Source organism: Artibeus jamaicensis, unplaced genomic scaffold, assembly GCF_021234435.1.
Source record: "Artibeus jamaicensis isolate MK-2021 breed Jamaican fruit bat unplaced genomic scaffold, CSHL_Jam_final contig_519, whole genome shotgun sequence".
NCBI classification, from domain to species: domain Eukaryota; kingdom Metazoa; phylum Chordata; class Mammalia; order Chiroptera; family Phyllostomidae; genus Artibeus; species Artibeus jamaicensis.
The window spans coordinates 28,599,012-28,626,373 of NW_026521871.1; the positions used below are offsets into that span (position 1 = coordinate 28,599,012).

At 40.5% G+C, this 27,362-nt stretch overlaps 1 protein-coding gene across 1 annotated transcript in view; it reads right to left on the reverse strand.

Moving 5' to 3' along the window:
• Positions 1-18,616: 18,616 nt before the first annotated feature.
• The window catches only part of LOC119048279 (inhibitor of carbonic anhydrase-like), a 40,674-nt gene continuing 31,928 nt past the window's right edge, over positions 18,617-27,362 (reverse strand). The window contains exons 14-17 of the mRNA XM_037143871.2: positions 22,140-22,204; positions 21,287-21,471; positions 19,873-20,059; positions 18,617-18,978 (exon numbers count right to left, since the gene is read on the reverse strand). Coding sequence (XP_036999766.2) covers positions 18,944-18,978; positions 19,873-20,059; positions 21,287-21,471; positions 22,140-22,204 — 472 coding nt within the window. The 3' untranslated portion in view covers positions 18,617-18,943. The remainder of the gene's footprint in view (positions 18,979-19,872; positions 20,060-21,286; positions 21,472-22,139; positions 22,205-27,362) is intronic.

Genomic DNA, 27,362 nt, shown 5'->3' on the forward strand with positions numbered 1-27,362 from the left:
TGGGAATCGAACCAGTGACCCTTTGCTTCACAGGCCCATGCTCAATCCACTAAGCTACACCAGCCAGGGCTTTTTTAAAAACTATATATTATTGATTATGCCATTACAGTTGTCCTATTTCCCCCCTTCATTCCCCTCCACACACCCCCTACCATCCCACCTGTAGTTTATGTCCACATGTCCCAAGTTCTTTAGATTCTATATTTCCCATACTATTCTTGCCCTTCCCCCTGTCTATTTTCTCCCCACCATCTATGCTACTTATTCTCTGTACCTTCTTCCCACCTCTCCTCCTCCCATTCCCCTGTGGCTAACCCTCCATGTGATCTTCACTTCTATGGTTCTGCTCCTGATCTAGCTATCCTCTTAGTTTGCTTTCGTTTTAGGTGTGGTTGTTAATAACTGTGAGTTTGCTGTCCTTTCACTGTTCATATTTTTTATCTTCTTTTTTTAGGTAAGTCCCTTTAACATTTCATATAATAAGGGCTTGATGATGATGAACTCCTTGAACTTGACCTTCTCCGAGAAGCACTTTATCTACCCTTCCATTCTAAATGAAAGCTTTGCTGGATAGAGCAATCTTGGATGTAGGTCCTTGCATTTTATGACTTGGAATATTTCTTTCCAGCCCCTTCTTGCCTGTAAGGTCTCTTTTGAGAAATCAGCTGACAGTCTTATGGGAACTCCTTTGTAGGTGACTGTCCCCTTATCTCTTGTTGCTTCTAGGATTCTCTCCTTCATTTTAATCTTGGCTAATGTAATGATGATGTGCCTTGGTGTGTTCCTTCTTGGATCCAACTTCTTTGGGACTCTCTGAGCTTCCTGGATTTCCTGGAAGTCTATTTCCTTTGCCAGATTGGAGAAGTTCTCCTTCATTATTTGTTCAAATAAGATTTCCACTTGTGGCTGTTCCTCTTCCCCTTCTGGTACCCCTATAATTTGGATGTTGGAACATTTAAAGATGTCCTGGAGGTTCCTAAGCCTCTCCTCATTTTTTTTGAATTCTTGTTTCTTCATTCTTTTCTGTTTGGTTGTTTCTTTCTTCCTTCTGGTCCACTCCCTTGATTCGAGTCCCAGTTTCCTTCCCATCACTATTGGTTCCCTGTGCATTTTCCTTCATTTTAATTAGTTTAGCCTTCATATGTTCCTCTAATTTGTGACTAAAATCAACCAGTTCTGTGAGCATCCTAATCACCAGTGTTTTGAACTGTGCATCCGATAGGTTGGCTATCTCTTGGTCACTTAGAATTATTGGCTCTGGAGCTTTGAGCTGTTCTTGAGCCATAATGTTTTGGTCTGTTTGCGCCTGTTACATATGAGGAGCCTTAGGTGTTCACCAGGGCAGGGTGACCCTGTCGCTGGGTTGTGATGCTGTATGTGGGGGCAGGTTCAGAGAGGGGCAATAGTGGTCCCTTCTGCTGCTTCCCAAAAGCCACTGGGGCCTGCGTGGTCTGTCTCACTGCTTGCTCCTTTGCCTGATTTATCTGCGCACAAATATGTGACCGCGGTCAGTCTGCTGCCTCAGCCTGCCACCTTGCACCCTCACTGGGTCTGCCTATTGCAACCCCACGCCTGGAATCTGCCAACCACCACCCACATGCCTGGGTTGGTGTGGCTGAGTTTTCCTGTGCCACCTGGCTCTGTCAGTCACTGGCTCTGCCTTTCTTACAGGTCTTTAAACTTGGTTGTGGGAGGAGGCACAATGTTTCCACCTACGCCTCCATCTTGGCCAGAAGTCCTTAATGTTTCTCTCTTTATTTCTGTCTTTCAAACCAATATGTCCCAGCAATTCTTCTTCTGGATATTTATCCAAAGAATATGAAAACACCAATTCAAAAAGGTATATCTATCCATACAGTCTTTATAGCATTATTTACAATAATCAAGATGTAGAAAAAATCTAAGTGTTCATTGATGGATGAATGGATATAGAAGATGCTGCATTTGCGTATGTGTTTTTGTATGTATACAGATATATGCACAATGAAATTCTACCCCACCATGAAAAAGATGAAATATTGCTATTTGCAACAATATGGATGGATCTTGAGGGTATTATGGTAAGTGAAATAAGTCAGATGGAAAAAAATACAACTGTATGGGATCACTCACGTGGAATATAAAATAAAAAAGAAAAATGGACAAACAAAACAAAACAAGTTCACAGATACAGACAACAGGTTGGTAGATTCCAGAGGGAGAGTGAGTGTGGGGAGGATAAAATGGGTAAAGGGAGTCAAATATATGATGATGAATGAAAACTAGATTTTGGTGGTGAACACATTATGGTGTATACAGATATAAAATTATAATGAGTACCTGAAAGTTATATAATGTTATTAACCAATGTTACATCAATAAAAAATAAAAATTACATTATAACTTATAAGGGGACTTCTGTCATTGAACTATTTCTATATGCCATGTAGCTTTTTCATTCCTCTTTACCTGCATTATTGTCTTCTTTTGTGTTTAATTGATTTTTTTTACAGTGGAACATTTAAATTCCATTCTCATTTCCTTCTGTGTATATTGTATAGTTATTTTCCTTCTTGTTACTATGGAGGTTATATTTAACATACTAAAGTTACAACACTTTAATTTGAATCTTTAATAACATATAAAATCTCTGCCTCTTTAAAGCTCCTTTCTCCACCCCTTTTTGGTTGTTGATATCACAAAATTTTATTTTTATACATTGTATATTAAAAACATAAACCAATTACTATTTTTAATGCACTAGCCTCTTACATGTAGAAACCAGAAGTGAAGTTATAATAACACTAGCTTTTATAATTGCCCATGTATTTTCCTTTACAATGAACTTTATTTCTGCATAAGGATTCACATTATTGTCTACTGCTTTTTCATTTCAACCTGCAAGCTCCCTTTAGCATTTCTTGAAGGGCAGGTCTAGTGGTAACAAACTCCCTCAGATTTCATCTGGGAGTATCTTAATTTCTTACTCACTTTTGAAGAACAATTTTGCCACATATAGGATTCTTGTGGCTTTTTTTTTCTTTAGCACTTTAAATATATCAGCCATTGCCTTTTGGCCCCCAAACTTTCTGAAGAAGAATCTGTTTATAATCTTATTGGGAGCCCTTTGTATGTGATAAGTAGCATCTCTCTTGCTGCACTTAAGATTCTCTTTTAGTCTTAGGCTTTTGACATTTTGCTTGTAGTAGGTCTTAGTGTGGGTCCCTTAGTTCACCCTACTTGGTATTGAATTTCTTGGATATTTATATTCATCTCTTTCATCAAATTTGGGGAATTTTTAGCCATTATTTCTTCAAATATTCTCCTGCTCATTTCTCTTCTCCTCCTGGGACTCCCACAAAGCATGTTGTTCCATGTCATGGTGTCTCACAGACCCCGTAAGCTCTGTTCACTGTTGTTCCATCTTTTAAAATTTCTGTTTCTCAAACTCAGTAATTTAAACTGTCTTGTCTTTCAGTTCCCTCTTTCTTCTGTATGTTCAAACATGATTTTGAATCCTTCTAGTGAATTTTCATTTCAGTTACTGTATTTTTTAGCCTCAAATTTCTTTTTGTTTTCTTTTTAGACTTTTCATCTCTATTGCTATTTTCATTTTTCTATACGTCAGATTCTTGAGTTTCTTAACATCTTCTTTTAGTATTTTTGAGCCTTTTTAAGGTAGTGTTTTACAGTCTTTGTCTGGTAGATCAGCAGCCCCCAACCCTTTTGGCACCAGGGACCAGTTTCATGGAAGACAATTTTTCCATGGACCAGGGGATCGGGGTGGGGTGGGAATGATTTGGGGGTGATTTAAGAGTATTACATTTATTGCGCACTTTATTTCTATTATTATTGCTTTGTAATGTATAATGAAATAAGTGTACAACTCACCATGATGCAGTGGGAGCCCTAAGCTTGTTTTCCTGCAACAAGAATGTCCCACCTGGGGTTGATGGGAGACAGTAGCACCCAAAGTGCCACTTTTTGAACCACAGCCTCTCCTAAAAGTTCATTACAAAGTCCTTAATAGCAGGCAGGATCAACTTTTCACTGGTAATAAAGGGCTTCTTAGCTTTAGCAATGCAGTCAGCCACTAAGAATGATGCTCTCAGTGCAGACACATCTGATGAAGTGGTGGCCTTCAGTAATTGCTTCTGTTCTTCATGTTCAGGTTTTTTTCTTTTGAAAAACTCCCAAAGGCTTGTCTTTGAATGCAGTGTGCTTGGTCTCCATGTGGCAAAGCAGTTTTGAAGGTTTCATGGTTTCATTGGCTAGCCAGTCACCACATATTATACAAAGCAGGCTTGGAGGAAGTGAATCATCTGTTGCAATGAACCATAATTTAAGTACGACTCTTGGTATTTTCTTTCAAATGCAGCTTTCTTTTTGTTGGCAGTCTTAGAGTCTTCTGCTATCTCATCATTGGGTCTTTCCCACTTTTCAAAGAAACTCTCCAGCGACATTTGTATTTTACTAATTTTGGCTAGGGCCAGCCTGTAGACTTACCAAAACTGTGACTGAGACAGCGCAGTGTGGGAAAGAGGTGCAGATAGAAGTAGTAAATAAGATAATTGGCAGGCCACATGCAGACTCAAATAAGTGTCAGATTCTGACTTAAAGCATATGTACAATTGAAGTATATCAACTCACTTGCCACTATAAAGCCTGCCACAAGTTACAGCTTAATTGTCCCTTGCCACTCACTGATAGAGTTTTGATATGAGTCTGCAAGCAGTTGATTTATTATGGTCTCTGTGCTGTCAGTCTTGTCTGCTAATGATAATCTGTATTTTCTCCCAGCACTAGCATCACCACCTCAGCTCTACTTCAGATCATCAGCCATTAGATTCTCCTAAGGGGTGCATAACCCAGATCCCTCACTTGTGCAGTTCACAGCAGGGTGCATGCTCCTATGAGAATCCAGTGCTGCTGCTGATCTGACAGGAGGCAGAGTTTGGGCAGTGATGCTAATGTTGGGGAGTGGCTGTAAGTATAGAGGAAGCTCCACTTGCTCATGGGCTGCTCACCTCGTGCTGTGCGGTCTGGTTCCTAACAGGCCCTGGACCTGTGCTGGTCTGTGGCCCTGGATATTGGGGACCTCTGTGGTAGATCAGTCATCAGGGGTTTTTTTTTCAGGGACAGTTTCAGTTGGTTTATTTTTTCCCTAAAAATAGGCCATACTTCCCTATTTCTCTCTATGTCTTATGATGGGTTTTTTGTTGTTGTTGTTGTTGAAAACTGGACATTTGAATCAAATAATGTAGTAACTGGAAATCAGATTCCCTTTTTTCTAAGGCTAGGCAGTTTGTTTTGTTTTGTTATTTTATTGCTGTAGGCTGCCTCTGTGATGAGGATCAGCCTGAGGTGTAAACTTAATGTCTTTTCAGATCTTTTTGAACCTGCTCTTTTCCCTGGGTATGTGCAATAACTCTCTAAGATCCCCTAAATATGCAGTTGTCCTCTAATATCCTCATGTTAATGTCTGGTTCTCAAAAGGAGAAAGAGAGAAAAATGGTAAGGTATAAGCGATGTCAGCCCTTTAAAACCTCAGGGAGTCACTTCAGCTGGAGGGGGAGAGGGATTGTAATGGTGATCACCTTCCTCTGTATCAGCACCTCCCTGTCAGAAGTGACCCTTCAGTGACCATATGGTCACTGATGTTGACCCAATCAGTGACCATAGCACAGATCCCTAATATGTGCATGACAGGATTTTCATTATTCATCTATCTCCCACAAGCTGTGTGCAAGTTGCTCCTGGAATATATGCACAGCTGCCTGACAGAATTTGTGGCACTGCCACACTAAAACTGATTGAAATTAATGCCAATTTATCCTCCAAGCCTTCCCCTAGAGGTTGGAAGCCTCCAACAGACTTCAGAGTCCCAAAATACATCAGACAAATTCCACCAGTGCAATTGTTGTCTGGGTAGGGAGACGGAATCCTGGCACTCCACCATCTTCCCAGAATCTTCCTCCTTTATTTTTGTGCTCGTATTGTTATGCATTTGGCCACCAGGTAGGCCTCCAAGCTTTCCCTATATTTTTTACAAGCCCCATTATTTTTTAAACACTTCACTTTCTGGCAGAATAAAATATTCAGGATAATCTTTTACTTCCCCTGTACCAACTCTAGAACCCCTGTTCCTGGAATCTTACTCCTCTAAAAAAACTTTATTCCTTTAATATAGAATGGTACTAAAAGGAACCAAATTCTGAGCACTAGGTGTGGTAACTACTATTGGAGAGAAGTTGATACTAGTATCTTTCAATAGACAGAACTACAGATAGATAATAAGTCAATAAATATCCATGATACAGATCTGTAACTATTTTCCTTTCTCCCTCTGTCTCCAACCCTGAGTTCACACTGATTCCTCCAATTTCTGCTGAACACCACAGCACATCTTCCCATTTTTCCTCCCCATATCTGCAACTTTCTTCTCTGACAGTGAGAAACACGAATCCCAATATTCTTAATATCCTTAGCTCTTTGATCACTTTCCCTGTACATAATCAATTTCCTAATCCTCCAGCTGCCTCTTGGCCCCAGTCTCTGAAGTTCCACTGTCCATGGTCTCAGTAAGAAAAGGAAAGAGAGGAAAATGGGTACATATTTTTTAACGGAAGAAAAGAACAAAAAGGAGAAGAGAAGTGAGAAAGTTCAGGAAGGAGAAGAGGAATATGAAAGGGAAGCCTTTTATCTGTCTCCACAGACACACAGTATACTAAAGGGCAAATAGCAGGATCGTGTGCAAAATGAGGAATAACTAAACAGAGATGGTCAGCATCTTTCAATGTTACAAAGTTCTGGGCTCCTTTTATTCAACTCAATCATTCTATAATGTACTGGGAGAAACTAGAAGTCACTGGTCCTCATTTCAAAAGCCAGTGATATCCATTCTTCAAGCAAAAGAACCTCCTAAGAAAACCCCTTCCTGGTTAGTATAATGTTCAACCTAATCCAGCCATTCCTGACGTCTATGCCAACAGCTTCAAAGGCCACTGACCCTGGAGCAAAGTAGACTCTGGAAACTGTCATGTGTAAAGGAACAAAAGTCCTAATCAAAGGTAGGCATGCAGGAAAAGCTGGTCTCCTCTGCCACATTATTTGCAGAACACTTGGATAGGTTTGGCAGAGTTGGGAAGGGGATTGGAGGTCAGGGTCAGGGATACAGTTTATTGTCCACTGCAGAGTTGATTTCGGGTAAAATAGGCCATATGTATCCCAGAAATTGCTTCAGTTCTCACTCCAAAGGCCTCTCTGGCAGTTGATTTCTCCCAGGTCACAAAGTGGCCTGGGTATGCCACTTTGCAAGGTAGGACAAAGGAAGGCTGGGAAATTTTGAGAGCCTGGTATAATGTGCACCAGGACACCACGGTGTCAAGGGGGTCAGGATTATAAAATAAAGAAAAGATCTCAGGAAGAGGGATCTTCTCCCAGAAGTGGAGATACTTCCCAGATTTGTGATTAGAAATCATCTGCCCAGTGCAAAATAGGAATATAGTGGTGGTAGAAGTGGCATTAAGTAAACGTGAGATATGGTCAGAACTGCAAAGACTAGGACAAGAGGAGAATATGTCCCTGGTTCTCCCTGACTGAGTCCACGACTAAGCTGGTGTGGTTTGGTCAGTTCCTTCTATACATTTCTTTATAGTAAGGCGTTCAGTTGTTTAATGAATTAGGCAAGTTACTTAACTCTGTTTCCCATTTAGTAAATGGAAATAATGAAACCTACTTCATAGGGTTATCCTTCTTATTTTTTAAATATATTTTATGGATTATGCCATTACGGTTGTCCCATTTCCCCCTCTTCATTTCCCTAACCCTGCACACCCCTCCCCCACATTCCCCCCTTTAGTTCATGTCCATGTGTCATAAGTTCTTTAGCTTCTACATTTCCCACACTACTCTTGCCCTCCCCCTCTCTATTTTCTCCACCACCATCTATGCTACTTATTCTCTGTACCTTCTCCCCACCTCTCCTCCTCCCACTCCCCTGTTGCTAACCCTCCATGTGATCTCCATTTCTGTGTTTCTGTTCCTGATCTAGCTGTCCTCTTAGTTTGCTTTTGTTTTAGGTATGGTTATTAATAACCGTGAGTTTGCTGTTCTTTCACTGTTCATATTTTTTATCTTCTTTTTTCTTAGATAAGTCCCTTTAACATTTCATATAGTAAGGGCTTGGTGATGATGACCTCCTTGAACTTGACCTTCTCTGAGAAGCACTCTATCTGCCCTTCCATTCTAAATGAAAGCTTTGCTGGATAGAGCAATCTTGGATGTAGCTCCTTGCATTTTATGACTTGGAATACTTGTTTCCAGCCCCTTCTTGCCTGGAAGGTCTTTTTGAGAAATCAGCTGACAGTCTGATGGGAACTCCTTTGTAGGTAACTGTCCCCTTATCTTTTGTTGCTTCTAGGATTCTCTCCTTCATTTTAATCTTGGCTAATGTAATTATGATGTGCCTTGGTGTGTTCCTTCTTGGATCCAACTTCTTTGGGACTCTCTGAGCTTCCTGGATTTCCTGGAAGTCTATTTCCTTTGCCAGATTGGGGAAGCTCTCCTTTATTATTTGTTCAAATCAGTTTTCCACTTATTGCTGTTCCTCTTCTCCTTCCGGTATCCCTATAATTTGAATGTTGGAATGTTTAAAGATGTTCTGGAGGCTCCTAAGCCTGTCCTCATTTTTTTGAATTCCTGTTTCTTCATTCTTTTCTGTTTGGTTGTTTCTTTCTTCCTTCTGGTCTAGTCCATTGATTTGAGTCCCAGTTTCCTTTCCATCACTGTTGGTTCCGTGTGTTTTCCTTCATTTCACTTAGTGTAGCCTTCATTTGTTCCTCTAATTTGCGACCCAAATCAACCAGTTCTGTGAGCATCCCGATCACCAGTGTTTTGAACTGTGCATCTGATAGGTTGGCTGTCTCTTGGTTGCTTAGAAGTATTGGCTCTGGGGCTTTGATCTGTTTTTCTGTTTGAGCCATAATTCTTTTGTCTGTTTGCGCCTGTTACGTATGAGGAGCAACCCAGTTGCTGGGTTGTGATGCTGTATGTGGGGGCAGGGTCAGAGAGGAAACAATGGCCCTTGCTTCACTCCTATTTCTGTCCTTTCCACCATTTCCCACAAGCAAATTGTGCCCTTCTAGTGCTGGTTCCTGGGTGGGTGGGCTTGTGTACATTTTAGGACCCTGTGGGTCTCTCCAACAAACTCTTCTGTGAGGCTGGGAACCTCTCCTGGCACCTCAACTCCCAAAAGTTTTTTCAATCAGTGCTTTTAGGCTTTATTTCCCATCACTGGGGCCCTGGGTTGCGTGGTCTGTCTCACTGCCCTTTTTTTTGCCTGGTGTGTCTGCATGCAAATATGTGTCCACAGTCAGCCAACTGCCTTGCATGCCTCTCTGGGTTTTCTTGGTTCCTCCTGCACCCGTGTCTGCTAACCACCGCCTCTTTCTGCTGGGACCCCTCTCCACCACTGCCAACTCCACGCCTCTTACCGGTCTGGATGAATGGTTTGTTGTTGTCGGACTTTGGTACAGTTCAATTTTCTGTCTGTTCTGGTTGTGTTTTTGTGTCTAAATCTTTGTTGTCTTTAAATTTGGTTGTGTGAGGAGGTACAGTATTTCCACCTACATTTCCATCTTGGCAGAAAGTCCAGATCTCCTTCTTATTTTTATTTGTGTCATTATCAATACCTTCCCCATTTAAGTTCTGTATACATTTAAGCACTGTGAGCCCAGCCCTTCAGGTCCTGCCACATCAGGAAGCCCTGTGAGCACTCTGACCACTAGATCCTAGACAATGCATCATAGAGAATATAGCAGACAGATCCTAACAGTATTTTTGCTCTGTATACCAAGTACCTGTGTACTCCTTTCAGTATCTGTCCATTCTTAAGGACAGATACTGGATATTATGTATAATCTATGGAATAAAATAAGTATGAAATTGGAGTCAGAGACTCCTGGGTTTGAATTCTAGGACACTTAGAAGCTGCATGACGCTGGAAAAGTTACTCATCTATTGTATTTGAGCCTCTGTTTTCTCATTAGTAATAGAGATATAAATACCTTCCCTCTAGGCTCATTTTGAAGATGTGTTGAAAGTGCTGGCACTGCCTGACTTGTAGCAGTCACCACAGATGCAAATGACTTTCATTATTACATAACACCTGGAGTGGACCAAGTATTGATGACTCATTCAATGAATTAATGAAGTGACTGCACAAAATTTCTTTATGACTCTGTCCATTGCTAATTGGCCCTTCAGCAAAACACTCCCTGGAATACCACCTAGTACAGTGATCTCATTTCACAGAGAGAAAAACTAGGGCCCAGCCAGAGAACATAACCAGAAAAGTGCGCAGCAGGACAGGCAAAGCTAGAGCATAGGACTTTGGTTTCAGTGTCTTTAGCTGTCATTACCATCTTGTGACATACTTTCTTGGAAGATGTCATTCCTATTTGCTTCCAAGATTATTTAGGGATTTCATTTCCCATAACTCTTTCACCAAGAGAAGCCAAGACCAGAGATCATCGGGGGCGGGGGGTGGGGGGAGCCAGGAGTGGCTGTTGGTTAAGCTGAGCAGAGTCTAGAGCACCTGGAGGCAAAACAAACAGATTACTGATCACTGTATTGCCCCCAGAACAAACACTATTATTTAATGTCCCTGCTCTGTCCACTGGAAGAGAAGAGCAAATTCCACCTGGTCCTCGGCTATTCCAAAGCACCATATTTTTCTGACTATAAGATGTACCCCACCCCACCCCTGGCAAATTTGGGAGGGATAATGGTTGTTAATGCTCCTGTTGAGTTCTGTTTACATTTACATTGGTGAAATGTTATTTATGTTGTTAAATATTTTACCACATTTTTTGCTACAAAATTTTTTTCCTGTTTTCCTCCTCTAAAACCTAGGTGCATCTTATGGTCTGAATACTATGGTAAACCTCTGACCTATACAGATTTGTAGACAATTGGTGTCAACTATTAGTTTCTACAATTAAATTATCCTACCATTTTACTTGTTCTAAATGTTCACACAAATAGGCCTTTTACATAAATGTATGCAACTTGTCTATGTGTGTAATTTAACAACAGCCCCATAGGGTCTCATCTTCCTAAAAACAGGTTAATGACCCTCTATCTCCACTCTTTCAGCCCAGAGACAGGTGGTGTAAGGCTGCAGAGAGTCACTGGACAGCAGCTATGAATACACAAAAATTGTACACCAAGTCCTGTGTGTATGTGTGTGATAGTAGCCCCAGGCTTTTGTTAATCCTTAAAAGGGGTCTCATTAATTCCTCAAGTATGTTGAAATGCTAAACACTAAGTGTCTGCTCTGGTCTTCTTTCCAAGCTCTTAGAATTGAAGGGAAGTGGAGGTAGGGTACTCAACAGCTCTTCTCCAGCATCAGTCAGTGAAAGGTCCCTGTTGGACCAGAGTCTTCAGGCTCCTCCCTAAGATCTATGCCACTCAGGACTTCAAGTTTGTTTCTCCTGGTGGGGGAAACTGGCAGCAGAAACTCAAACCCATCAGAGCCAACAGTCTGTGAGGCTTTGGCCAATGGAGCCTGAGGGCTTTGTAGTAGGTGACACTCCAGAAACTGTTTTCCTAGAACCTCCGGCATAAAGGATAATCATGCCTGTGGTTTTCTAGGGGCAGCCTGCAGGGACATGACCTAAAAGTAGATGTGAAAACAACTTTCCCAAGAAGTGCTGAAGGACCTGGAGCAATCTGGAGCAGGAGACACTATTTAGAAATAAATCAAAATTGTGAAGGAAAGAGACAAGAAAAGATGAAGTAAAAAGAAGTTCTAGCACAAAGTGGGTGAGAGAATAAAAGCAAGAAACCCTGGAAAGTAAGCTACTATGTTTTTGAATAATGCACAAAACAATAGAAGATGTTGCTCTGTGAAGTCAGAAAACATTTCCTGAGAATAGCCTTAGTCTAAAAGTTCAAGAAAGCAAATTTCACCAAAATTGAGCAACAGAAAGTACCATGGTCAAATACCACACAAAGTTATTACTAGAAAAATTAAATAAGGAGAGAAATTACTCTACAGACAATGAAAGTATGCCAGGAAAATGTGACTGCAAAACATTCAAAATACGTAACCTACACAAAGGTATGAAGAGAGGCAGAAATAGTAAACATGTGGATAAATAGTAAAGGTTTTTCTTTTTCACTTAAAGTATAAGTGAAAAAATTTTATCTTTTAGTTCCCTTAAAAGATAGTTGTTTATCTGATGTAAGAATAAAATGTATTGAGGAGTTTCTAACATGGAGACGTAAAATGTACAATAATATGAGCAGAAAAGATGAAAGAGGGAAATCAGTGGAGCAGTGCACTCAGCTTGTGCCGCCTTGCAAATGCTGACTGTGTGTCACTTCCCAACTCTGGTTTCCTTGATGTCACTTTGGTAGCTTGAAATCTTCCACAACGACAAGAGTATTTATGCCATGAAACTGGCAAATGATGCAAATCAGGGTTACCCACCCTCTTCTTTTTCTTTTTTTTTCTTCTTTTTCTCTAAAGCTCTTATTCTTATCTGCATATCACTGGGGAAGTAGAACTGTGCTATTATAAGATCTTCCATTTACACACAAGTGCTATGCTATTATTTGACAGTAGTTTTTTTAATGTTTTTTTTAGTTTTATTGATTATGCCATTACATTTGTTCTATTTCCCCCCCTCTGTTCCCCTCCACCCTGCACACCCCTCCCCCACCATTCCCCCCCTTTAGTTCATGAACACGTGTCTCAAGTTCTTTAGATTCTATATTTCCCCTACTATTCTTACCCTCCCCCCTATCTACTTTCTATCTACTGTCTATGCTACTTATTTTCTGCACCTTCTCCCCTCTTCTCCTTCTCCCACTCCCCTGTTGCTAACCCTCCACGTGATCTTCATTTCTATGGTTCACTCCTGATCTAGCTGTCCTCTTAATTTGCTTTTGTTTTAGGTGTGGTTGTTAATAATTGTGAGTTTGCTGTCCTTTCACTGTTCATCTTTTTTATCTTCTTCTTCTCATGTAAGTCCCTTTAACATTTCATATAATAAGGGTTTGGTGATGATGAACTCCTTGAATTTGATCTTATCTGAGAAGCACTTTAACTATCCCTCCATTTTAAATGAAAGCTTTGTTGGATAGAGCAATCTTGGTTGTAGGTCTTTGGTTTTCATGACTTGGAATACTTCTTTCCAGCCCCTTCTTGCCTGGAAGGTCTCTTTTGAGAAATCAGCTGACAGTCTGATGGGAACTCCTTTGTAGGTGACAGTCCCCTTATCTCTTGCTGCTTTTAGATTTCTCTCCTTCATTTTAATCTTGGCTAATGTAATGATGAGGTGCCTTGGTGTGTTCCTTCTTGGGTCCAACTTCTTTGGGACTCTCTGAGCTTCCTGGACTTCCTGGAAGTCTACTTCCTTTGCCAGAATGGGGAAATTCTCTTTTATTATTTGTTCAAATAAGGTTTCCACTTGTGACTGTTCCTCTTCCCCTTCTGGTAGCCCTATAATTTGGATGTTGGAACGTTTAAAGATGTCCTGGAGGTTCCTAAGCCTCTCCTCATTTTTTTGAATTCTTGTTTCTTCATCCTTTTCTGTTTGGTCATTTTTTCCTTCCTTCTGGTCCACTCCCTTGATTTAAGTCCCAGTTTCCTTTCCATTACTATTGGTTTCCTGTGCATTACCATTCATTTCAATTAGTTTAGCCTTCATATGTTCCTCTAATTTGTGGCTAAAATCAACCAGTTCTGTGAGCATCCTGATCACCAGTGTTTTGAACTGTGCATCTGAAAGTTTGGCTATTTCTTTGTTGCTTAGAGTTATTGGCTCTGGGGCTCTGAGTTGTTCTTGAGCCATGTTTTGATCTGTTTGTGCCTGTTATGTATGAGGAGAGGCGTCTTAGGTGTTTACCAGGGTGGGGCAACCCAGGTCGCTGGTTTGTGATGCTGTATGTGGGGGCAGGGTCAGAGAGGGAGCAATGGCGGTTCTTTCCGCTTGCCTAGTCTGCCTCACCGCTAGCCCCTGCCTGTTTACCTGAGCGCAAATGTGCGAGCCCGCCACCCTGTGCTGCTGGGGCCTGCACAATCTGTCTCAATGCTCGCCTCTTCACTGGTTTATCTGCACGCAAATGTGTGACTGACTGACTGACTGACCACAGATAGCCAGCCTCAAGGAGTCTTCCCTGGGTCCACCCGTAGCTAGCCCACACCTGGGATCCGCGCCCTCTGCTGCCTGTGCACCGCCTGGGTCGGGGGATCTTTTTTGCCCGACCCACTCCACTGCTGGCTTTGCCCCTCTCATTGGTTTAGCTGAGCAGTTCGTTGCTTTCGGACTCCATATTGTTTGATTTTCTGTGTGGTTTGATTATGTTTATTGTTGTTAAAACTTTGTTGTTTTTAGATTTGGTTGCGCAAGGACGCAAAGTGTTTCCACCTACGCCTCCATCTTGGAGGAAGTCCCTTGACAGTAGTTTTAAGTTAAATATTTTTATTGTAAATCTTGAAGACATTAAAAAATAAAAGAATAGCCGATAGAGAAGACACAATAGAATACTAAAAAATAATTAATTTAATACAGGCATACTTCGTTTTATCGTGCTTTGCTTTATTGCCCTTCACAGACGTATTTTTTTACAAATTGAAGGCAAGGCCCTCCACCAGGAAAAAGATTATGACTCGCTTATTGCAGCACTCACTTAACTGTGGCAGTCTGGAACCAAACCCAAAATACCTCTGACGTATGCCTATAGAAGGCAGAAAGGCAGAAGCAAGGAACAAAAGACAGAAAACAAGTATCAGTCATTACATTATATATGAATGAACTACACATTTAAAATGGTAGAAATTGTCACACTCAGTGAAAAAGAAAGACCCAATTATATGTTCTTTATAAGAAATCCACCTTAATATAAAGAAGAAGACGGATTAAAAGTAAAAGGATAAAAATACACCAAGCACACGCTAATTAAAAAAAAAGGTGGACTGGCCATATTACTATGCAGAAAGTAGACTTAAGGAGAAGACGTATTATCAGAGACAGCTAAGGACATTTCATAATGATAATGGAGTCAATTCATCAAGAAAGCCTAAAATCCTAGATGTGTCTACACCTAACTGCCTCAAAATATATAAAACAAAATCTGATAGAACTGCAGACATAAGCAAAGCTATACTTATAGTTTGAGATTTCAATTCCCTTCTTTCAGTGATTAAATGTAAAAAAAGTAGACAGAAAATAAGACAGAGGATTTAAACAATAATATCAACAAACTTGACCTAATTGCTATTTATAGAGCTACACTATATACAGAAGCTGACAAAAATTAGGTTTACTGTTGTAAGTCTGGGAAACACAAAGTTTATTCTTGTATTGTTATTTATTAATTATTATATTATTTCCATACAAACAACTGTAAACCTACTTTTGCTCATCCTTATTTTACAAAACTATACATTATAGACTCACACCCAATAATTATAGAATACATTTTTTCATGTATACATGAATACCCACTAAGATAGACCATCTAATGGCCATAAAAAATTAATAAATGAATACATTTAAGAAGATTGAAGTTATACAGGATATGTTCTCTGGCCACAAATGAATTAAATTAGAAATCAGTGAAAAAGCATATCTAAAAAATAACTAAATATTTGGAAATTAAAAATAACTTTTAAATAATAAACAAATCAACCAAGAAATCTTTGGAAAACTATTTTTAAATTTTTTTACCTGAATGATAATGAAAGTACAACATAACAAAGTTTGTAGAATACAATTACAGTAGTACTTAAAAGGAAACTTAATTTTAAATGTCTATATTCTAAATAATTGGTCTAAGCTTTCACCTTAAGAATCCAAGAAAAAAGTAAATGAAATGAAATGTAAGTAGAAGAAAGGAAATAAGGCTAAGGACAAAAAATTAGACAGAAAATTGACAAACAATAGTGAAAATTTATAAACCAAAAATTTATTCTTTGAAAAGTTTAGCTAGACTGATTAAGGAAAAAAGAATAGAGAAAACACAAATTACCAGTATGGAGTATGGAAGAAGAGATGTCACTATACACCCTATAAATATTAAAAGAATAATAAAATATTTTGGACAGTTTTATGGAAAAAATAGATAATTTAGATGAAATGAACAAATTCCTTGAAAAACAAAAATTTGGAGCTGCAGTTTTCACTGGTTCTCTGTTAAACCTTACACTTTTTCTTTATGTTCATGTTTTCACTTAAATCCTTTGCATATTTAAACAGTTGTTAAATCTTTTTATTGTTTTTCTATTACAGTTGTCCCAATTTTCCCATTTGCCCTCTTCCCCCAACCCACTCCCCCCTCACAGTCAATCTCCACACCATTGTCCATGTCCATGGGTCAGTCATACATGTTCTTTGACTAGTCCCTTCCCCTTCTTCCCACCATTATCCCCTCTCCTCTGGCCATTGTCAGTCTGTTCCATGTTTCTATGCCTCTGGTTCTGTTTTGCTTGTTAGTTTATTTTGTTTATTAGATCCCTCTTATAAGTGAGATCATATGTTATTTGTCTTACACCTATTGACTTATTTCACTTAATATAATGCTCTCCAGTTCCATGCTGTCACAAAAGGTAGGAACTCCTTCTTTCTTTTTGCCACATAGTATTCCATTGTGTAAATGTGACAGTTTTTGATCCACTCATCTACCAATGAGTACTTAGGCTATTTCCAGCACTTGGCTATTGCAAATGGCACTGCTATGAACATAGGGGTGCATAAGTTCTTTTGAACTGGTGTTTTAGTGTCTCCAAAATATATAACAACTTGTACAACTGAACACCAAGGAGACAAAAAAATCCAATCAAAAAATGGGCAAAAGACCTGAATAGATACTTCTCCAAAGATGACATACAGATGGCCCATAGACATATGAAAGTTGCTCAACATCACTAGTCATCAAAGAGATGCAAATTAAAACCACAAGATATCACATCATACCTGTCAGAATGGCTACCATTAATAAATCAACAAACAAGTGCTGGAGAGGCTGTGGAGAAAAGGGAGCCCTAGTGCACTGTTGGTGAAAATGCAGACTGGTGCAGCCACTTTGGAAACAGTCTAGAATTTCCTCAAAAAATTAAAAATGAAACTGCCTTTTGACCCAGCCCTTTCACTGCAGGGAATAAACCCTAAGAGTTCTGAAATACCAATTTATGAGTTGTTAAACTCATAAATGTGTTTCTGTTGGTTGATTTTTCTCCTGATTCTAGGTCACATTTTGTGCTTCTTTGCTTATCTGGTAATTTTTGCATTTGATGTTGAATATTATATATATATACACATATGTATATGTATATGTATATTTCTTTTTTCATATTTAGATTTTATTGTCTCCCTTTAATGGGAATTGAAGTTTATTTTAGAAGGCAAGGTTAAGTTACTTGTAGATTAACTTGATTCTACCAAGGCTAGTTTCACTCTCAGTAAGGGTAGTAACAGAGCAGCCCTTAATCTACAGCAATTTCAGACCCATGTCCAAGGCATGACCTTCAGTGAAATCCTTAGGTTTTCAGTGAGGTCACTTCCTTCTGGTTGGCAGGAATATGAATGATTCCTGGCTTTGTATAAGCCCTGAGAATTGTTCAGCATGTAGGTCTCTCACAGTTATTCTTTGTCCAGCCTTCAGTTCCATTTACAACATGGAGATTAGTAAGTATTTCACCAGAGACTGAAGGAGACTTTTTATGAGATCTCTTTTGTATACACATTCCAGTCACTGTGGCTCTCCCCAGCGCCTGTCTCTGTTTCCTCATCTCAATGTGATGGGCTCTCTTGGGTTCCCTCTCTCTGTGCTATGGTCTGGAAATTTCCTCTAGGCAAAAAGTAGGGTCAATGTACTGTTCACCTCTTTTTTTTCCCTTCTTTCAGGGACCATAGTCCTGTGCTATTACTGTCTAATGTTTGAAGACAGTTGTTTTGCATATTTTGCCCAGTTTTTTAGTTGTTAATGGAAACAGGGCAAGAAGTTGACACTCATAAAACTGACATTTAACAATATATAACTTCGGTTCCCATTCAACAGCATTCATTCAGGCACTACCATGAGCTGAAATTATGATAAAAATAGATATGACAGCCCTGGCTGGTGTAGCTCAGTGGATTGAGTGTGGGCTGTGAACCAAAGGGTAGCCAGTTCGATTCCCAGTCAGGGCACAAGCCTGGGTTGCAGGCCAGGCCCCCAGTATGGGGTATGCAAGAGGCAACCACACATTGATGTTTCTCTCCCTCTCTTTCTCCCCTTGCCCCACTCTCTAAAAGTAAATAAATAAAATCTTTAAAAAAATAGATATGACAAAATCTCTGATAACAAACTGATTAAAAAGAAATGGGTATAAATCACATTTTCAGGAAGTTAACCATAAAAGGGCAGTAGGATTAGATTCTTCCAGTCCTTATAATATTTTCCAATTAATCTGAATCGGGAGTTTGATTCCACTTGGCATTATGAAATTTAAATATTAAAATATATTAAAAAATAAACTCATTCCTTATCCTTTGTTTTATTATGTAAGTCCTTGATACCACATGCACTGGTGCTTTTTGCTCCCTTGTGATCACCACTCAGACTCCTTCAGACAGATAGAATCTATTGCATAGATTTTATTTAAGCGACTTGACTCTTAGGTAAAATAATTAAAAAATAGGGAGCTTTAAAAAACGTACCATTTAATAGACACTAAACTCAGAAGCACAACTGTAGTACAAACAAATAATATTCTCCATCCCCCATGTGAGAACATTTAAGAAAGTTTTCTAAATAGACAGTTTTTATTCATTTTAATTTTTGCATCAGTTATAGCACATAATTACAAAGATAATTTATGTTGACACACACCCAGAGGCAGACAAGTGCGAATGTGGCCCCATCATATTTGCAGGCTCTGAGCATCTCTGCAGTTGTCCACTTTGATCAGTTTTTAACTTCTGTGGAATGTACAGGTGTCAAGAAGTTCTGTGAAGCACAATGTAGGAGAAAGACCTTCAGGTACTGCCTGTGCTTACTCAACACAATTCTGTTCCTATTTTTTAAAGTAAATGATAGGTAATAAAGATTTTTAAAACTAACTCTCCATCTCCCCTTAGTAATGTCAGTGCTATTCTTGACTACCTATATTGTCCTGCTCTCATTATCTACAACACATGAAATAATCCAACAAAAATTCAGGAACACTCCTAATAATTTGATTATTCGATCTCTAATATTATTTCTCTAACTTCTTTTTGAGGCAGCTATGCCATTCTAGCTAGAAAGGCCCTATTATAGTGTTAACTATACTTTCTTTCTATTAATATTATTTTAAATAATATTTTACTTAATTTTAATTAATCATTGAAAAAAATCAACCTCTTAGTGGTATATATGTGTCACTTCTCAAACTTCTCCCTATATCTGAAGTGCTCACATACATACATTTTCATTTTTAGCCAAAAGTGAAATACATATATAAAGTTCAATTTCCAAATGATCTCACATTCTTTTGCACTCTGCCTCCTTCAAATGATTTGGCTTTTTTCTCATCTAGCATCTTATACTATTTTCTAATTGAGTCACCTCATTGGTGAGTTTGAATTCTCCTGCAGGGTCAAGAGCAGGCCATCTGAATGTTTAGTTATGGTTAGTACTGGCCCAGGGCTTAGCATATTTACCCGACCCCCGTGTTATTGCTCCCCAGTGTTTTCTTTTTTTTTTTTTCAGTAAAAAAAAGTATCCAAATATATTTTTAAAAGTGGAAACTATTTATAGAAAGGCTTTGAGAGAAGAATAGATTTCTTCCCACAAATTTCCCTATAGCACAAAAGTTGTAAATTATTATTTCAAAATATTCTTTTTTTTTCTTTTACTCACCAGAGGGTACACATTGTCTCACGTTAGCAATAGCTCTAAGATACTCTGGCCCTAAGTATTTTTGATAAGTTGTTTTGTCCTGAAGGTTGGCCAAACATTCTGTGTCATCACTGAAGAGCAGGTCCTTGGTTGAAGATTCAAACAACTGGAACATCATATATTGAAACCCATTTCTTCCAAACAGCTCCTGGGTCAGATAGATAGACAGTGAGTGACCAGCAGTGCCAGTGAGCACAGGATTGTGTATTCTGCCCCAAAAGACCTGAGTCTGCTGGACCACAGCTTTAACCCCTAGGATATCGGGAGCACAGCAACAACTTTGGAGGCACCATAGCGAAATGGCAAAAAGCATGGCCTCTGGATTCAGATCCTAGCCCTGGCTTTTCCTTGTCATTTGGGAAAATTCTTTACTGAGCTTATTGAACCTCATTTGTGAACAGAGATAATAAGACTAACTAGTGAGCTGATGTATGTAAAGAAAATGCTAAACAGAAAAAGCTCCAAGTTTGCCACCATTATCACTATTCTGCTAGTCATTTCCAGGAGTTTTCAACTTTCTAGGTCACACTTGTATGTCTTCCTGCTGCCCGAGCCCTCATTACCTTCCCTTTTATATTCTCTGGATCTGCCCCAGGTACCCAGCCATTTCCATCTCTTCCTTTCCCTCCCCTCTCATCATTTGTCCACTTCCCTTATAACCAGGGTGGCAGCTTGCCCTGCAGGGAACCCATCCCTTCAAAAGTCTGTGACCAAGACCTCTCCCCGGGTTGTCCTTTTCCTGGGATGTGTGGGCAGCATATGCTAAGACATGGATTCCTCATTGGAGCACTTCCAAGAATGCAGTGTGCTAGTGCAAAAGACAGATGAGGCTCTGGGTTTTTCCTGCAGTCATTTGATCTACACAGCCCACTGCTCCATAGGATCAGCCCTTTTTGGCTGCCTGTAGAGGTCATAAATTATCTGAATGTTGGCTTTATAACTCTCATGAAGCCTACAACAGTGTTCAGCTTGCCAGGTTCAGGAAATACCCTGGGATCCACCTACGTCAGAGAGAATAACCTCCACTCTGCTTTTCCCACATATAGCTCAGCCTAGTATGGAGGGCACTGAGCTAACACCCTTATTTCTGTGACAGAACAAGCCCAAGTGGTACCATGAGTATGCTCGGAATCCAGGGAATCTTGGTGAGCCCCTTCACATGCCCACATGTCTGAGGCTTTTCAGTCCACTTTGCTGTCCTAGAAGGCCCCAGAGCAAAAATGAACACAGCCACCAGCCTTCCTCTTTCATCAGAGGAAGAACTGCAAGAATCAAGTGCCACCACCCAGGGAGAAAGAGTGTGAGACCGGGCTGGGGTGTGTCTCTGCAGGTCTGTGCAGGTCTGCAGGTGAACTGAGTGTTCATTTGCCCATACCTGTTGGTTGAAGAGCATTCTGCGAACAAAATCTGCATTATCTTTCCTTGAGACCACAGCATGATTTGGGACAATGGCTAGGTGGCAGTTCTGAGCCTCGGTCACAGGCTTTCTGGTGCCATCAAGGCACAGCAGCTCAAAGTCTTTCTGCTTTAGATCCTTAGCCCAGTCTTCATGGTTTTTTCCTGGGGAGAGAAAAGCCAAGACAACTGATGATTTTCATCAAGGTGCCCTCCCTTCAGAGATGTGACCAACCACCAGAGTCAGGGCTCACCAAGAAACAGAGAAACAAAACAATAAAGCTTTTAAAATAAAACCGAAGAGAAACATTCATGAACTCATAAATTCATAACCTTTATGATTAGTGCTTTTTCTGCCCTGTCAAAGACAAAGATTTCTTAAACAGACATGAAAAAGCACTAGCTAAAAAGGGAAAGACTGATAAATTGAACTATGTTAAAATTAAGATTATCTGTTCATTAAGAGACATCATTAAGAAAGCAAAAAGGCAAGATTTTTCAGAAGTGGACAATATATTTTCAATACATGTAACTGTCAAAAACTTGTATCCAGAATACATCAAGAATGCCTATAAATCAAGGAAGAGAGAGGTGGTCAGATGGAATGCATCCTCTGTGTGTTTGCCAGTTGGGTTGAAGGCCAGTGTAATAACCAACCCTGTGAAGTCTGACTGGACATAAAGAGTCTTCTTTCTCTAAATAAAAAGTGCTAGGGACAAAGTCACTCAAGTCTGATAGACTTAACAAACTTCCTTGATTTCCCAAGTTAGGAGGGATTTCCCATGAGAGACTCAGATTTTTCCAAGGGAGTAAACGACAGAGTAGCCACGTACCGTCTGTGTTCTGCAGGACTGTGGGGTGCTCCACAAAGGCCACATCTCCCTTCTCAACCAGACACCTGCACACCAAGGAGTAGGTCAGCAAGGAGGGTCAGCAGGAGTGGAGGGAGAGACACAGAGGGAGAATCACTGAGAGGCTCACCGCCCCTCCACCCAGGCCACTCGGCACATCTAACACTGACCACTTCCACACACACAACTGTAATGCCTGGCTCTCTTGGGAGTTAGAGGAGAAATGTAATAATAATAATACTAATAAAGATGCTCTTTAGTTTCTATTGTTCCTTATTTTAAGTGCTGATCAGTTTCTCGAGGGGAAATACTTGTGTTCTCCTACTAACAGAGATATTCAAAGATGACTGGTTAGATCAACACTCACTTCACAGATTAAAATCAGCACAGAAGATCCAATTTTGAAGGACTCTCATCACGTCCATGTCTACTCAGCCTTAATAAAACTTAATGTGCACCACTAGATATTTGTCCACATTCGATCCCAGTGAACTGTGTTTTAACAAGCCCTTGAGGAGATTCTGATCTGTGCTCGGGTGTTAGAACTAATACTCGAGGCAGCCACCTCCCCACTCTACCGAGCAATGGCTTCAGAAACATTTCCCACTTTCTGCAAACTTCTGCCCCTCCTCATACCCCTCCCCAACACTCATTCTCTGACAGGTGCTCCTCCCTCCCAGAGAAGCACAGAAACCATTATTGGGCATTCTTTCAGCATCCTTCTGCCAAATCTACCAGTCCAAGTGTTCAGTGCTCTTCTCCTGCCCTTCAGGTACAAAGGAGGGAAGGTCTCGCTCCCAGCAAAAGCATCCTCCTCAGGTGCTCTGCATCCCATTCCCGCCCACATTCCCAGGCACTTTGTGCTATGATTATCCTCTTTCTCTTACATAATTGGAGCCTTTTCCTCTTCACTGAGCTCTTTGCATCAGCATTCCTACTTCTTTTCTTTAAAAAAGAAACAATAAGCCCTGCATCAATGCCACACAACCCCCAGCAACGGGTCTCTCTCCCCCACTCATCCAAGCACCTAAAAGGAATCACCACACTTACTATCAGCACCCCTTCACACTACCCTCACTGACCCTTGGCAGTCAGGTTAGGGGACAGACTCACTATCAAATCTGCTGCCCCCAGAGTCGCCAGATCCAGAGGCCAATTTACCATTCTCATTTTATTTGATCTCTCAAGTTTCTCTCAAGATCTCTCATCCTTTCCCCAGTGATTTGAAAAGTCATCTTTGTTATAGACCAAATATAATTATGTTCATCTAAGTCTATTCTTGTAAGTCTATTCTAGTAAGTCTATTCTCTTCTATTGATTTGTTATTCTTGCACATAAATCAGCATATATAGACCACAGTATTACAGTGTTATGTGATCTTTATATCCAGAAAAACAAATTCCCTTTGTAAAGTTTTATTTTTTAATTCTTGGCTTTTGTTTGGTCTATGAAGCTTTAATACATTTTTTGAGAAGTGACTCCGCCCACCCCACTCAGTCCACCTGGTCACAGTGGAGGCAGCTGGAACTTCACAGTGCAACTTTGCTACATGTGTTGTTTGAGCAAGAAGCTTTCACTTGAACTGGGCTGACAATCCCAAGTGCACTTCCTGGGAATTGGGACCAATGCATTATGGTCTGTGCTTACTTCTTTATAACTAGGGAACTATAACATCACTGGGACTGCTGGTCACAGACATTTCCCTCCATGTAGACTGAGAAAGAGGGAAAAACACCCTGCAGGGAAAGAGAAAATGAGGCAGATAGTAAAAAAGAGAGAGAGACCAGAGAAGTAAAGTGGGCCCTTCTATTAAAAACCTACTTGTTTATCTGGAATTCTAACTTAATTGGGCATTCTGAATTTTATCTGGCAACTCTCACCTTAAACTACCTTAGCTGGACCTTAAGGCTCAGGTCTCAGATCTCACAAGGAGGAAGCCCCACCCCAGAGCATCTGTTAAAACATCCCCTTTGGTTTAAGATGGCTCACATGGGTTTTTGCACTTGCAACCAAAGGAGTCCTTATATATTTTATTAAAGAAAAAAGACATTAAAGAATATAAGTAACCCTGGCTAATGTGGCTCAGTGGATTGAGTGCTAGCCTGCCAATGGAAAGGTTGTTGGTTCAATTCCCAGTCAGGGCACATGCCTGGGTTGTGGCCCAGATCCCCAGCTGGGAGTGTGCAAGAGGAAACTGATAGATGAATCTCTCACACATTGATGTTTCTCTCCCTCTTTTTCTCCTTCTCTTCCCCTCTCTCTGAAAATAAATAAATTAATTAAATATTTTAATAAAAAATATAAGTAGACTTCTGGCCAAGATGGAGGTGTTTGTGCCTCCTTGCACAAACAAAATTAAGGACAACAAAGATTTAGGAACAAAAACACAACCAGAAAGACAGAAAACTGAACTGTATGGAAGTCCAACAACCATTCATCCAGAACGATAAGAGGGGCAGAGTTAGTAGCCTGTGGAGAGGGGTCACAGCAGGAAAAGGTGGTGGTTGGCAGACCCCAGGCACGCAGGTGGCATGGGGCTTGCAGACCCTGACTTTGGGGAGGAAACTAGCAGACCCAGTGAGGCTCACAAGGCCACTGGCTGACCACGGTCGCAGATTTGAGTGCAGATAAACCAGGCAAAAATGGGCAGTGAGACAGACCACACAACCCAGGATCCCAGCAATGGGAAATAAAGCCTAAAAACACCGATTGAAAACACTTGTGGGGGCTGAGGTGCTGGGAGAGACTCCCAGCCTCACAGAAGAGTTTGTTGGAGAGACCCACAGGGTCCTAAAATGTACACAAGCCCACCTACCCAGGAACCCGCACCAGAAGGGCACAATTTGCTTGTGGGAAATGGTGGAAGGGACAGAAATAGGAGTGGAGCAAGTGCCATCGTTTCCTCTCTGACCCTGCCCCCACATACAGCATCACAACCCAGCAACTGCATTGCCCCACTCTGGTGAACACCGAAGGCTCTGCCCCTTATACGTAACAGGTATGACCAGACCAAAAAATTATGGCTCAAACAGAAGAACAAATCAAAGCCCCAGAGCCAATACTTTTAAGTGACCAAGAGACAGCCAACTTATCAGATGCACAGTTCAAAGCACTGGTGATCAGGATGCTCACAGAACTGGTTGATTTTGGTCACAAATTAGATGAAAAAAATGAAGGCTACACTAAGTGTAATGAAGGAAAATGCACAGGGAACCAACAGTGATGGAAAGAAAACTGGGACTCAAATCAATGGACTGGACCAGAGGAAGAAAGAAACATCCAATCAGAAAAGAATGAAGAAACAAGAATTCAAAAAAATGAGGAGAGTCTTAGGAACCTCCAGGACATCTTTAAACGCTCCAACATCCGAATTATAGGGGTACCAGAAGGGGGAAAGGCACAGCCACCAGTGGAAAACTTATTTGACCAAATAATAAAGGAGAATTTCCCCAATCTGGCAAAGGAAGTAGACTTCCAGGAAGTCCAGGAAGCTCAGAAGGTCCCAAAGAAGTTGGGCCCAAGAAGGAACACACCAAGGCACATCATAATTACATTAGCCAACATTAAAATGAAGGAGAGAATCGTAGAAGCACCAAAAGATAAGGGGACAGTCACCTACAAAGGAGTTCCCATCAGACTGTCAGCTGATTTCTCAAAAGAGACCTTCCAGGCAAGAAGGGGCTGGAAAGAAGTCTTCCAAGTCATAAAATGCAAGGCGCTACATCCAAGATTGCTCTATCCAGCAAAGCTTTCATTTAGAATGGAAGGGCAGATAAAGTGCTTCTCAGAGAAGGTCAAGTTCAAGGAGGTCATCATCACCAAGCCCTTACTATATGAAATGTTAAAGGGACTTATCTAAGAAAAAAGAAGATAAAAAATATGAACAGTGAGAGGACAGCAAACTCACAGTTATTAATAACCATACCTAAAACAAAAGCAAACTAAGAGGACAGCTAGATCAGGAACAGAACCACAGAAATGGAGATCACATGGAGGGTTAGCAACAGGGGAGTGGGAGGAGGAGAGGTGGGGAGAAGGTACAGAGAATAAGTAGCATAGATGGTGGTGGAGAAAATAGAGAGGGGTAGGGCAAGAGTAGTGTGGGAAATGTAGAAACTAAAGAACTATGACACATGGACATGAACTAAAGCGGGGGGGATGTGGGTGGGAGGGGGTGTGCAGGGCAGAGGGGAATGAAGGGCGGAAATGGGATAACTGTAATGGCATAAATTATAAAATATATTATAAAAAAGAATATAAGTAAATAAGATTTATATTAGTCTAGAGAGTTAAAGGTACTAAGGGAAATATAAAGCAAGAAAGGAGGAAATAAAGTATGGTTGAGGGTGTGTGTGAGAGACAGAAAAAAATTATGCAGTAGCCAGGAAAGACTTACTTCAGAAACCCTAAAGGAAATGCAGGAATTAACCATGATGACATGACAAGCAAGAACACTCCAGATGGGAGTAAGAGCAAGTGCAAAGGCCCCGAGGCAGGAGTGTGGCTGATGTCTTCAAGGAACAGTTTGGGATGCTAGCATGGCCAGCTAGGGGGAATATCAGGAAGAGGCCTTATAGGTCAAAGAAGAACCCTGATTTTTATTCTGAGTGATATGGAAAATTACTAGATTTTAAGCAGAGAAGTGTAATCCTCTGATTTATGTTTTAACAGCCTCACTCTTGTCGATATGTTGAGAATAGACTGTGGTGGGAGAGGATAGGACAGATGTATAGAGACCTGTTAGGGGGATATTATAACAATCTGAGGACAGATGTGGTTTGGATCAAGGTGGTATCAGTGGATACAGGTGGTGTAGTTAATGTTGGTTACCTTTTGCAGGTAGAGCCAACATGATTTGATGATGAGCCCAATATGGGGTCTGAGAGCAGAGTAGAAATGGATAACATGCACCAAGGTTTTGACTTTTTTCCGAAAGAAAAAAAAAATGAAGTTTCTTTTAACTGAGATGAGGAAGACTGCAAGAGGTGCTGGTTTGGGTGGGAGTGTGTGAAATTTCAGAAGGTCAGTTTGGGACATTTAAATTTGAGATGGCAATTAGAAATCCCAGTAGGCACTTGGATATAAAAATCTGAAGTCTCATCCGGAGTTTTGAAGAGACATGCTGATCAGGAACATAAATTTGGGAACTTGTTGGCATATAGATGAATGGAGACCAAATAACCACAGACATGAAGAGAGAAGTCC